Source organism: Oncorhynchus keta, unplaced genomic scaffold, assembly GCF_023373465.1.
Source record: "Oncorhynchus keta strain PuntledgeMale-10-30-2019 unplaced genomic scaffold, Oket_V2 Un_contig_1599_pilon_pilon, whole genome shotgun sequence".
NCBI lineage: Eukaryota > Metazoa > Chordata > Actinopteri > Salmoniformes > Salmonidae > Oncorhynchus > Oncorhynchus keta.
Genome location: NW_026279648.1, coordinates 613,277 through 626,517, shown reverse-complemented (window position 1 = coordinate 626,517; position 13,241 = coordinate 613,277). Strand labels below are relative to the sequence as shown.

The 13,241-nt window shown below is 46.4% G+C and overlaps 1 protein-coding gene across 3 annotated transcripts in view; it reads left to right on the top strand.

Annotated features, from left to right (window-relative positions):
• The window catches only part of LOC118376271 (peroxisomal carnitine O-octanoyltransferase-like), a 28,012-nt gene that overhangs the window by 8,252 nt on the left and 6,519 nt on the right, over positions 1-13,241 (top strand). For 2 of the 3 annotated variants that reach the window (XM_052502695.1, XM_052502697.1), the window contains exons 2-14: positions 4,404-4,523; positions 4,622-4,746; positions 6,691-6,872; positions 7,595-7,719; positions 9,299-9,407; positions 9,562-9,655; positions 9,736-9,861; positions 9,947-10,048; positions 10,162-10,245; positions 11,678-11,785; positions 11,984-12,114; positions 12,762-12,885; positions 13,002-13,174. In XM_052502695.1, the coding sequence (XP_052358655.1) occupies positions 4,404-4,523; positions 4,622-4,746; positions 6,691-6,872; positions 7,595-7,719; positions 9,299-9,407; positions 9,562-9,655; positions 9,736-9,861; positions 9,947-10,048; positions 10,162-10,245; positions 11,678-11,785; positions 11,984-12,114; positions 12,762-12,885; positions 13,002-13,174 (1,603 nt within the window). Of the gene's footprint in view, positions 1-4,366; positions 4,524-4,621; positions 4,747-6,690; positions 6,873-7,594; positions 7,720-9,298; positions 9,408-9,561; positions 9,656-9,735; positions 9,862-9,946; positions 10,049-10,161; positions 10,246-11,677; positions 11,786-11,983; positions 12,115-12,761; positions 12,886-13,001; positions 13,175-13,241 lie in introns of all 3 variants that reach the window. The other variant, XM_052502696.1, reaches the window with a different exon arrangement.

Genomic DNA, 13,241 nt, shown 5'->3' with positions numbered 1-13,241 from the left:
CGCAATCCAAGCGTGGGCCGCGCCGGAGATGCCCAACTCGGAGAGGGTGGAGAGGAGGATCTGATGGTTCACAGTATCGAAGGCAGCCGATAGGTCTAGAAGGATGAGAGCAGAGGAGAGAGAGTTAGCTTTAGCAGTGCGGAGCGCCTCCGTGATACAGAGAAGAGCAGTCTCAGTTGAATGACTAGTCTTGAAACCTGACTGATTTGGATCAAGAAGGTCATTCTGAGAGAGATAGCGGTAGAGCTGGCCAAGGACGGCACGCTCAAGAGTTTTGGAGAGAAAAGAGAGAAGGGATACTGGTCTGTAGTTGTTGACATCGGAGGGATCGAGTGTAGGTTTTTTCAGAAGGGGTGCAACTCTCGCTCTCTTGAAGACGGGAGGGACGTAGCCAGCGGTCAGGGATGAGTTGATGAGCGAGGTGAGGTAAGGGAGAAGGTCTCCGGAAATGGTCTGGAGAAGAGAGGAGGGGATAGGGTCAAGCGGGCAGGTTGTTGGGCGGCCGGCCGTCACAAGACGCGAGATTTCATCTGGAGAGAGAGGGAGAAAGAGGTCAGAGCATAGGGTAGGGCAGTGTGAGCAGAACCAGCGGTGTCGTTTGACTTAGCAAACGAGGATCGGATGTCATCGACCTTCTTTTCAAAATGGTTGACGAAGTCATCTGCAGAGAGGGAGGAGGGAGGGGGGAGGATTCAGGAGGGAGGAGAAGGTGGCAAAGAGCTTCCTAGGGTTAGAGGCAGATGCTTGGAACTTAGAATGGTAGAAAGTGGCTTTAGCAGCAGAGACAGAGGAGGAAAATGTAGAGAGGAGGGAGTGAAAGGATGCCAGGTCCGCAGGGGAGGCGAGTTTTCCTCCATTTCCGCCTCGGCTGCCCGGAGCCCTGTTCTGTGAGCTCGCAATGAGTCGTCGAGCCACGGAGCGGGAGGGGAGGACCGAGCCGGCCTGGAGGATAGGGGACATAGGGAGTCAAAGGATGCAGTAAGGGAGGAGAGGAGGGTTGAGGAGGCAGAATCAGGAGATAGGTTGGAGAAAGTTTGAGCAGAGGGAAGAGAAGATAGGATGGAAGAGGAGAGAGTAGCGGGGAGAGAGAGCGAAGGTTGGGACGGCGCGATACCATCCGAGTAGGGGCAGTGTGGGAAGTGTTGGATGAGAGCGAGAGGGAAAAGGATACAAGGTAGTGGTCGGAGACTTGGAGGGGAGTTGCAATGAGGTTAGTGGAAGAACAGCATCTAGTAAAGATGAGGTCAAGCGTATTGCCTGCCTTGTGAGTAGGGGGAGAAGGTGAGAGGGTGAGGTCAAAAGAGGAGAGGAGTGGAAAGAAGGAGGCAGAGAGGAATGAGTCAAAGGTAGACGTGGGGAGGTTAAAGTCGCCCAGAACTGTGAGAGGTGAGCCGTCCTCAGGAAAGGAGCTTATCAAGGCATCAAGCTCATTGATGAACTCTCCGAGGGAACCTGGAGGGCGATAAATGATAAGGATGTTAAGCTTGAAAGGGCTGGTAACTGTGACAGCATGGAATTCAAAGGAGGCAATAGACAGATGGGTAAGGGGAGAAAGAGAGAAAGACCACTTGGGAGAGATGAGGATCCCGGTGCCACCACCCCGCTGACCAGAAGCTCTCGGGGTGTGCGAGAACACGTGGGCGGACGAGGAGAGAGCAGTAGGAGTAGCAGTGTTATCTGTGGTGATCCATGTTTCCGTCAGTGCCAAGAAGTCAAGGGACTGGAGGGAGGCATAGGCTGAGATGAACTCTGCCTTGTTGGCCGCAGATTGGCAGTTCCAGAGGCTACCAGAGACCTGGAACTCCACGTGGGTCGTACGCGCTGGGACCACCAGGTTAGGGTGGTCGCGGCCACGCGGTGTGGAGCGTTTGTATGGTCTGTGCAGAGAGGAGAGAACAGGGATAGACAGACACATAGTTGACAGGCTACAGAAAAGGCTACGCTAATGCAAGGAAATTGAATGACAAGCGGACTACACGTCTCGAATGTTCAGAAAGTTAGGCTTACGTAGCAAGAATCTTATTGACTAAAATGATTAAAATGATACAGTACTGCTAAAGTAGGCTAGCTGGCAGTAGCTGCGTTGTTGACACTACACTAATCAAGTCGTTCCGTTGAGTGTAATAATTTCTACAGTGCTGCTATTCGGGGCTAGCTGGCTAGCTAGCAGTGTTGTTTACGTTACGTTGAGTTAAAAGAACGACAATAGCTGGCTAGCTAACCTAGGAAATCGCTCTAGACTACACAATTATCTTTGAAACAAAGACGGCTATGTAGCTAGCTATGTAGCTAGCTACGATCAAACAAATCAAACCGTTGTACTGTAATGAAATGAAAATGTGATACTACCTGTGAATGCGACCGGGTTGTTGAGTTCTATTCAGTAGACGTTGGCTAGCTGTTAGCTGTTGGCTAGCTAGCAGAGTCTCCTACGTTAGAACATATCTACTGCTTCTTAGACTTGCTTTGAATGAGAATGACAGAACTCACATTCAATTTGTATAAGTTGCCCAAAAAGTAAAATTTTGCCACTTAAAAATGTGCTTAAAGTAATTAAAAGCTTTAAAAAAAAGATGTGTTTAGAAAATAAAGATAGATATGGTTTTATAAGGTAGTGGTGTTACTTCATTCAGTACAGAAATTTGAAGGCGCTTAATTTAATTCACCCTGTCCTGCAGCTCAACTTACCCCATGGTATGTGGTGCCAAGAGACCACTTCTTGTGTGACAAACTATGTTTTCAAAACTGTTTACATTAATTCTGATTATTTCCAGGGATACACAACATCCTGAAATATATATTTTTTTAGAAAGAATACTATTTCCCTTGAAAAATGTCTCAACTTACCCCACTCTCCCGTACAGTTAGCATGGTCCAAGATCCAAGATATATATTTTTTTAAATCTAAAAGTTAGACGAAAGTGGAGGATTGCCCAGTCCACACTTGGATTCCTAGAGTCTACCAGGCTAGGGGACAGTAGGTCTATGGCTAACCGGGTGTTTTGGTAATGTAGGTGACAACAAGGCTAACCAAGTGTTTTGGTGGTGTAGGTGACAACATGGCTAACCAGGTGTTTTGGTATTGTAGGTGACAACATGGCTAACCAGGTGTTTTGGTATTGTAGGTGATGACATGGCTAACCAGGTGTTTTGGTATTGTAGTTGACATGGCTAACCAGGTGTTTTGGTATTGTAGGTGACAACATGGCTAACCAGGTGTTTTGGTATTGTAGTTGACATGGCTAACCAGGTGTTTTGGTATTGTAGGTGACAACATGGCTAACCAGGTGTTTTGGTGCTGTAGGTAACATGACCAACCAGGTGTTTTGGTATTGTAGGTGACAACATGGCTAACCAGGTGTTTTGGTATTGTAGATGACAACATGGCTAACCAGGTGTTTTACATTTACATTACATTTAAGTCATTTAGCAGACGCTCTTATCCAGAGCGACTTACAAATTGGTGCATACACCTTATGACAACCAGTGGAACAGCCACTTGCATCTAAATCTTGTTGGGGGAGAAGGGGGGTGAGAAGGATTACTTACCCTTACCCCTATCCTAGGTATTCCTTGAAGAGGTGGGGTTTCAGGTGTCTCCGGAAGGTGGTGATTGACTCCGCTGTCCTGGCTGTCCCACCATTGGGGGCGAGCAGCGAACAGTTTTGACTGGGCTGGAGCAACTGAGTGGTAGGGAGGCGAGCAGGCCAGAGGTGGATGAACGCAGTGCCCTGTTTGGGTGTAGGGTCATTTGTAGGCAGATTACAAGAGCATACACCCTTGTTGGGGGAGGTGGGGGAAGGGGGTGAGAAGGATTACTTACCCTTACTTACAACATGGTGATTGACTAAGCCAGAGCAGCGAACAGTTTTGACTGGGCTGAGCGGGAACTGTACTTCCTCAGTGGTAGGGAGGCGAGCAGGCCAGAGGTGGATGAACGCAGTGCCCTTGTTTGGGTGTAGGGCCTGATCAGAGCCTGGAGGTACTGAGGTGCCGTTCCCTCACAGCTCCGTAGGCGAGCACCATGGTCTTGTAGCGGATGCGAGCTTCAACTGGAAGCCAGTGGAGAGAGCGGAGGAGCGGGGTGACGTGAGAGAACTTGGGAAGGTTGAACACCAGACGGGTTGCGGCGTTCTGGATGTAGGTGACAACATGGCTAACCAGGTGTTTTGGTATTGTAGGTGACAACATGGCTAACCAGGTGTTTTGGTATTGTAGGTGACAACATGGCTAACCAGGTGTTTTGGTATTGTAGGTGACAACATGGCTAACCAGGTGTTTTGGTATTGTAGGTGACAACATGGCTAACCAGGTGTTTTGGTATTGTAGGTGACAACATGGCTAACCAGGTGTTTTATTATTGTAGGTGACAACATGGCTAACCAGGTGTTTTGGTGCTGTAGGTAACATGACCAACCAGGTGTCAGAGTTCCCCACTGAGCGGACGTTCCAGTACCAGCATAGCCTGCCTCCTCTCCCTGTACCGTCTCTAGAGGGGAGCCTCGCCAAGTACCTGGATGCAGGTGAGATGCCAGCTGCATGTGAGACAGAGAAGCGCCATTAGCATGGACCCTGGATGAAAATGTGTCTAGTTACTGAAATGTCTGTGTGTATTTTCCAGTGCGGCCGTTTGCTACAGAGGAGGAGTACCAGGTGACTGTAGCCGTAGTGAAGAGGTTTGGAGAGGGCATCGGCAAAGACCTGCACCAAAAACTACTGCAGAGAGCCAGGACACGCAGGAACTGGGTACACACACTCAACTAGAGGTCGACCGATTATGATTTTTCAACGCCGATACCGATTATTGGAGGACCCCCAAAAAAACGATACAATATTTATATATATATATATATTTGTAATAATGAGAATTACAACAATACTGAATGAACAATGAACACTTTTATTTTAACTTAATATAATACATCAATAAAATCTATTTAGTCTCAAATAAATAATTAAACGTTTAATTTGGTTTAATTAAATAATGCAAAAACAAAGTGTTGGAGAAGAAAGAAAAAGTGCAATATGTGCCATGTAAAAAAAGCTAACGTTTAAGTTCCTTGCTCAGAACATGAGAACATATGAAAGCTGTTGGTTCCTTTTAACATGAGTCTTCAATATTCCCAGGTAAGAAGTTTTAGGTTGTAGTTATTATAGGACTAGTTCTCTATTTCTCTCTATACCATTTGTATTTCATATACATTTGACTATTGGATGTTCTAATAGGTACTTTAGTATTGCCAGCCAAATCTCGGGAGTTGATAGGCTTGAAGTCATAAACAACACTTCGCAATGCTTGAAGCATTGTTTGAATGAATGCCTACGAGCTTGCTCCTGCCTACTACCGCTCAGTCAGACGGCACTATCAAATCATAGACTTAATTATAATATAATAACACACAGAAATACGAGCCTTAGGTCATTAATATTGTCAATTCTTTCAGTGAAATACGGAACCATTCCGTATTTTATCTAACGGGTGGCATCCATAAGTCTAAATATTGCTGTTACATTGCACAACCTTAAATGTTATTTCATAATTATGTAAAATTCTGGCAAATTAGTTCGCAACGAGCCAGGCGGCCAAACTGTTGCATATACCCTGACTCTGCGTGCAATGAACGCAAGAGAAGTGACACAATTTGACTAGTTAATACTGCCTGCTAACATTAATTTATTTTAACTATATACTTCTGTGTATTGATTTTAAGAAAGGCGTTGGTGTTTATCGTTAGGTACATTCGTGCAACGATTGTGCTTTTTTCACAAATGCGCTTTTGTTATTCATCCCCCGTTTGGCGAAGTTGGCTGTCTTTGTTAGGAAGAAATGGTCTTCACACAGTTCGCAACGAGCCAGGCGGCCCAAACTGCTGCATATACCCTGACTCTGTTGCACAGAACGCAAGAGAAGTGACACAATTTCCCTAGTTAAAATAAATTAATGTTAGCAGGCAATATTAACTAAATATGCAGGTTTAAAATATATACTTGTGTATTAATTTTAACCTTAACCTTTAACCTTTATTTAACTAGGCAAGTCAGTTAAGAACATATTCTTATTTTCAATGACGGCCTAGGAACAGTGGGTTAACTGCCTGTTCAGGGGCAGAACGACAGATTTGTACCTTGTCAGCTCGGGCTTCCGGTTACTAGTCCAACGCTCTAACCACTAGGCTACGCTGCCGCGAATGCGCTTGTTAAATCACCTGTTTGGCGAAGTAGGCTGTGATTCAATGATAAATTAACAGGCCGCATTGATTATATGCAACGCAGGACAATCTAGATAAACTAGTCATATCATCAACCATGTGTAGTTAACTAGTGTTTACGTTAAGATTGATGTTTTTTTTATAAGATAAGTTTAATGCTAGCTAGCACCTTACCTTGGCTCCTTGCTGCACTCGCATAGCAGGTAGTCAGCCTGCCACGCAGTCTCCTCGTGGAGTGCAATGTAATCTGCCATAATCAGTGTCCAAAAATGCCGATTACCGATTGTTATGAAAACTTGAAATCGGCCCTAATTAATCAGCCATTCCGATTAATCAGTCGATCTCTACACTCAACACACTGCACAGCTAGAACATGTGGGAACTGGTCACACACCATGCTCGACCCTGAGCAACTGTGAAAGGGAATCTTTATGGTGTCTCCCTGCGTTGTTTCATCTTTATTCTGTGTGTTTTCCTGCAGTTGGAGGACTGGTGGTTGGATGCAGCCTATCTGGAATTACGTTACCCCTCCCAGTTGAATGTGAACTTCGGAGGTCCTGCACCCTATCTAGAGCACTGCTGGCCCCCTACAGAGGGAGTACAGCTACAGAGGACCAGCATAAGCATGTGGCACACTCTCCAGTACTGGGACCTGCTTCGCACGTAAGCTACTCACATTGAGTGTACAAAACATGGTTCTTCCATGACATAGACTGACCAGGTGAATCCAGGTGAAAGCTATAATCACTTATTGATGTCACCTGTTAAATCCACTTCAATCAGTGTATATGAAGGGGAGGAGACAGGTTAAAGAATGATTTTAAACCTTGACATAATTGAGACATGGATTGTTTGTGTGTGTCATTCAGAGGTTGAATGGGCTTAGATAAAATATTTAAGTGCTTTTTGAACTGGGAGTCAACATAGGCCAGCATCCCTGTGGAACGCTTTCGACACCTTGTAGAGTCCATGCTTCAACGAATTGAGGCTGTTTTGAGGGCAAAAGGGCATGTAACACAATATTAGGAAGGTGTTCCTAATGTTTTGTACACTCCGTGTATATGTATTAAGGTTACACACACATCACAACTACTGCTACCAGACTCTTCCGATTGCGACATAATGCACAATTTAAACACTTGCCCTCCAATCCCCCCCTTCCCCAAAACACGTGTTTTTATTTAACTATAGTCTTCCTGTATTATAGTTGTTTAAAATGTTTATTCTATTCTACTGAGCCAGTTACTTTATGTTTCTATTATTATATTTGATTTCTTATTGTTGTTCCGTTGTCGAGAAGGAACCTGCAACTAAGCATTTAGTTGGACGGTGTCCCTAAACACACACGTTCAGTACACACTCTCTGACTGTGCGGTCCCCGACAGGGAGAGGCTGGACCCTCATAAAGCTGGTAATGTGGTGTTGGATATGGACCAGTTCAGAATGCTGTTCTGTACATGTAAAGTTCCTGGAGTCACCAAGGATACCATCATCAACTACTTTAAGACAGGTATGTGCCCCACCCCCATGCAATATGATGTTTGTTGTTTGTTTTTGTGGGTAGTACTCTGTTATTTATTTAGGTGTGTGTGTGTGTGTGTGTGGATGTGTGTATTGATTACTTTAAGACATGAAGGTCAGTCAATCTGGAACATTTCAAGAACGTTGAACGTTTCTTCAAGTGCAGTCACAAAAACCATCAAGTGCTATGATGAAACTGGCTCATGAGGACCGCCACAGGAAATTAAGAACCAGAGTTACCTCTGCTGCAGAGGATAAGTTCATTAGATTTACCAGCCTCAGAAAATGCAGCCCAAATAAGTGCTTCACAGAGTTCAAGTAACAGACACTTCTCAACATCAACTGTTCAGATGAGACTGTCTGAATCAGGTCTTCATGGTCGAATTGCTGCAAATAAACCACTACTAAAGGACACCAATAATAAGAAGAGACTTGCTTGGGCAGAGAAATACGAGCAATGGACAGTGAAAATCTGTCCTTTGGTCTGATGAGGCCAGATTTGAGATTTTTGGTTCCAAACGTTGTGTCTTTGTGACATGGAGATAAGGTGAACAGATGATCTCTGCATGTGGGGTTCCCACCATGAAGCATGGAGGACGAGGTGTGATTGTGTGGGGGTGCTATGCTGGTGACACTCGAGATTTATTTAGAATTCAAGGCACACTTAACCAGCATGGCTACCACAGCATTCTGCATCGATACGCCATCCCATCTGGTTTGACTATAATTTGTTTTTCAAAAGGACAATGACCCCAAATAAGGGCTATTTGAATAAGGAGAGTGATGGAGTGCTGCATCAGATGACCTGGCCTCCACAATCACCCGACCTAACCCAAATGAGATGGTTTGGGATCTGTTGGACCGCAGAGTGAAGGAAAAGCAGCCAACAAGTGCTCAGCATATGTGGGAACTTCTTTAAAAAACGTTGGATAAGCATTCCAGGTGAAGCTGGTTGAGAGAATGCCAAGAGTGTGCAAAACTGCCATCAAGGCAAAGAGTGGCTGTCACGATCGTTGTCAGAATAACTGTACCAAGGCGCAGCGTGCATAGAGTTCAACATGTTTTAATAAATTAAACTCACCAAAAACAATACCGAACAAACGAAACGTGAAGTAAATGCAGTGTTCACAGGCACTACACAAAATCAAGGTCCCACAAAACAACAGGTGGGAAAAGGCTGCCTAAATATGATCCCCAATCAGAGACAACGATAGATAGCTGCCTCTAATTGGGAACCATACCAGGTCAACATAGAAATAACATAAACTAGAGTACCCACCCTAGTCACTCCCTGAACTAACCAAAATAGAGAATAAACGGCTCTCTAAGGTCAGGGCGTGACAGTGGCTACTTTGAAGAATCTCAAATATAAAATATAGGTTGATTTGTTTAACACTTTTTTGGTTACTGCATGATTCCATATGTGTTATCACGTAGTTTTGATGTCTTTACTATTATTCTACAATGTAGAAAATTGTAAGAATAAAGTAAAACCCTGGAATGAGTAGGTGTGTCCAAACTTTTGACTGGTGCTGTATGTATTGATGTTTTTTCTATGTGTGTTGTAGAGAGCGAGGGTCCATGCCCCTCCCACGTGGTGGTGATGTGTAAGGGGCGTTTCTTCTCATTTAATGCAGTGTGTGACGGACACATTCTTACCCCTCCAGAGCTGCTCAGGTATTCTGGCCGGTGGATATTTAGGTATATTTGTGTGTATCTGCATATATTTGCAAGTATTTATGTGCCTTTGTGTGTGTGTGTGTGTGTGTGTGTGTGTGTGTGTGTGTGTGTGTGTGTGTGTGTGTGTGTGTGTGTGTGTGTGTATGTGTAGGCAGCTGACCCATGTGAAGCAGTGTTGTGAAGGGGAGCCAGCGGGAGATGGTGTCGCCGCTCTCACCTCAGAGGAGAGGACACGCTGGGCTAAGGTGTGTGTGAAGTTGGCTGTATAGTATCGACATCACCATGCCCTAAACCTCACTCTCTCTCGCTCTCTCTGTGTCTGTAGGCCAGGGAGTATCTGATAGGTATAGATCCAGCCAATAAGACCATCTTAGAGACCATCCAGAGCAGTCTCTTTGTGGTCTCACTGGACGATGCTAAACCCTACGCTACTTCAGAGAACTACACACTGGTACGTACACACACACACACACACACCACAGGCATCCATACCATCCTTAGTATGGTATAATCTGACCTTTGGCCTTTGCCTCCAGGTGACCCGGGAAGCGCTGACAGGAGACCCCACCATCCGCTGGGGAGACAAGTCCTACAACTCCCTCTCCTTCGCCGACGGAACCTTCGGATCCAATTGTGACGTGTGTTACTGTTTTGTAGAGAGAGAGATGATTGCTCCTCTGTTAGCAGTAGTGTAATGATGTTTTGTTGTGAGTCTGCTCCTAAATATGGTAATTGCTGGTGTGTGTTGCAGCATGCCCCCTATGATGCCATGGTGCTGGTAACTCACTGTTACTATGTGGATCAGCAGCTCAAAGCTACAGACGGCAAGTGGAAGGTAAATTCTGTTTCTATTGAACTTATTTTCAGTGACTGTATATCTTGTTTGTCTTTAATTATAAGTGTCTTACTGGCCTGCTAAACCGGACGCATAAGTATTGCTGAGTGTGAGACACTCTGGGCGCCTGGGCATAAGCATGCCGGCTCAGCATAAAACTACACTCTGGGCGCCTGGGCGTAAGCATGCCGGCTCAGCATAAAACTACACTCTGGGCGCCTGGGCGTAAGCATGCCGGCTCAGCATAAAACTACACTCTGGGCGCCTGGGCGTAAGCATGCCGGCTCAGCATAAAACTACATTCTGGGCGCCTGGGCGTAAGCATGCCGGCTCAGCATAAAACTACATTCTGGGCGCCTGGGCGTAAGCATGCCGGCTCAGCATAAAACATAAAACATTCTGGGCGCCTGGGCGTAAGCATGCCGGCTCAGCATAAAACTACATTCTGGGCGCCTGGGCGTAAGCATGCCGGCTCAGCATAAAACTACATTCTGGGCGCCTGGGCGTAAGCATGCCGGCTCAGCATAAAACTACATTCTGGGCGCCTGGGCGTAAGCATGCCGGCTCAGCATAAAACTACACTCTGGGCGCCTGGGCGTAAGCATGCCGGCTCAGCATAAAACTACATTCTGGGCGCCTGGGCGTAAGCATGCCGGCTCAGCATAAAACTACACTCTGGGCGCCTGGGCGTAAGCATGCCGGCTCAGCATAAAACTACATTCTGGGCGCCTGGGCGTAAGCATGCCGGCTCAGCATAAAACTACACTCTGGGCGCCTGGGCGTAAGCATGCCGGCTCAACATAAAACATTCTGGGCGCCTGGGCGTAAAAGCATAAAACTACATTCTGGGCGCCTGGGCTGGGCGCATAAAACATGCGCCTGGGCGTAAGGCTCAGCATAAAACTACATTCTGGGCGCCTGGGCGTAAGCATGCCGGCTCAGCATAAAACTACACTCTGGGCGCCTGGGCGTAAGCATGCCGGCTCAGCATAAAACTACATTCTGGGCGCCTGGGCGTAAGCATGCCGGCTCAGCATAAAACTACACTCTGGGCGCCTGGGCGTAAGCATGCCGGCTCAGCATAAAACTACATTCTGGGCGCCTGGGCGTAAGCATGCCGGCTCAGCATAAAACTACATTCTGGGCGCCTGGGCGTAAGCATGCCGGCTCAGCATAAAACTACATTCTGGGCGCCTGGGCGTAAGCATGCCGGCTCAGCATAAAACTACACTCTGGGCGCCTGGGCGTAAGCATGCCGGCTCAGCATAAAACTACACTCTGGTTCTATTTAGAAGATTTTACGCCGTAGCTCACACCTGAGAACAACAGGATAAGGTGGCTCTCTATTATGCTGCCATGTATCAGGTAATAAACAGGTTAATTTCACTGTGAGTAAGCAACAGTATATTTGTTGATGTGTGTGTCTATGTAGGGCTCTGAGACGGTGCGGCCTATGCCTCTTCCTGAAGAGTTGGTCTTCACTGTGGATGACAGAGTCAGGAGTGACGTTGCACATGCCAAGCAACAGTACTTCGAGACTGTGAGCACACACACACACACACACACACACACACATTCATGACTCTGTGCATCTCCCTGGTCGTCAGATTGGACCATCGCAGGTGTTGTGTTCATCACAAACACACCCTCACAGGCCCTTACTCTCCCCACCACACACACACACAACTCTAATCTGTGTGATATCTGGTTTGACAGACACCTGTGTGTGTGTCTCCAGACTCAGGACTTGCAGGTGGTGTGTTATGCGTTCACCTCGTTTGGGAAAGCAGCCATCAAACAGAGGAAGCTCCACCCAGACACCTTCATACAACTGGCCCTTCAACTGGCTTATTACAGACAGCATGGGAGGTAATACCATCCATCCAGCCAGGGCCGGTTCTAGCCTTTTGGGGGCCCTCAGCGAGATTTCGTTGGGGCCTAAGCTAGGCCATGGGGTGGAGAGACATTATTTTCAGTTTTAAAACGAATTTCTTGTAATTCTACACATTTTGCCATGACTTATGCCATGTTAATGATGATAGAGTGAGTGACTAACAAAATCAATAGGGGCCCCCTGGAGGTCAGGGCCCTTAGACACCCTGGTCGGTGTTCAGCCATGATTACAAGTTTAGATAGCTGGCTAGACTAACTTACCAATTTAAGAAATGTTAATTGATGTGAATTGATTGACTGCCAGAGCATAACAAGAGAGAAATTACTGGTGTAGAACCACATTTCGACCTTGCAACTAGTGTATTCTACTATTCTCTCAAATAATAATAATTTGTGGTGAGGTTGAGGGCGCCCTAGCGGCCTGGGACCTTAAGCAACGGCTTATGTCTCTTATGCTTGGAGCTGGCCCCCCATTCACTATCCATCCAATTAATCCATCCATCCACCCAACATTCATCCATCCACCCACCCACCCGTCCATCCATCTATCCATCAACTTCATCCATCCTTCCTCCCCAATATTCTCTCCATAACTGATGATTGATGATAATCCCCCCTCCCAGGTTAGGTAGTTGCTATGAGACAGCGATGACCAGAAGGTTCTACCATGGCAGGACTGAGACCATGAGGCCCTGTACCCTGGAGGCACAGAACTGGTGCCATACCATGCTCCTCCCTGCAGCCAGCGTAAGTGTGAGAGTGTGTGTATCCAGTAAACGATTAGTTCTTCATATATTGTCATGCCATACATGTAAATCTGGCGACCAGGATACTTACACTCTGACTTTCTGTATGTCTCCCAGGCTGAGGCTAAGAGGAAAGCCCTGCTGCTGGCCTTCAACAAGCACAACAAACTGATGGCTGAGGCACAGAACGGAAAAGGTTTTGACAGACATCTCCTGGGCCTTTACCTGATCGCCAAGGAGGAGGGACTTCCTATGCCAGACCTTTTCACTGATCCACTGTATTCCAAGAGGTGTGTTTGTGTGTGTGTGTGTGTGTGTGTTTATGGTGTGTGTAATTTGTGTGTGTTCTCTCTCCAG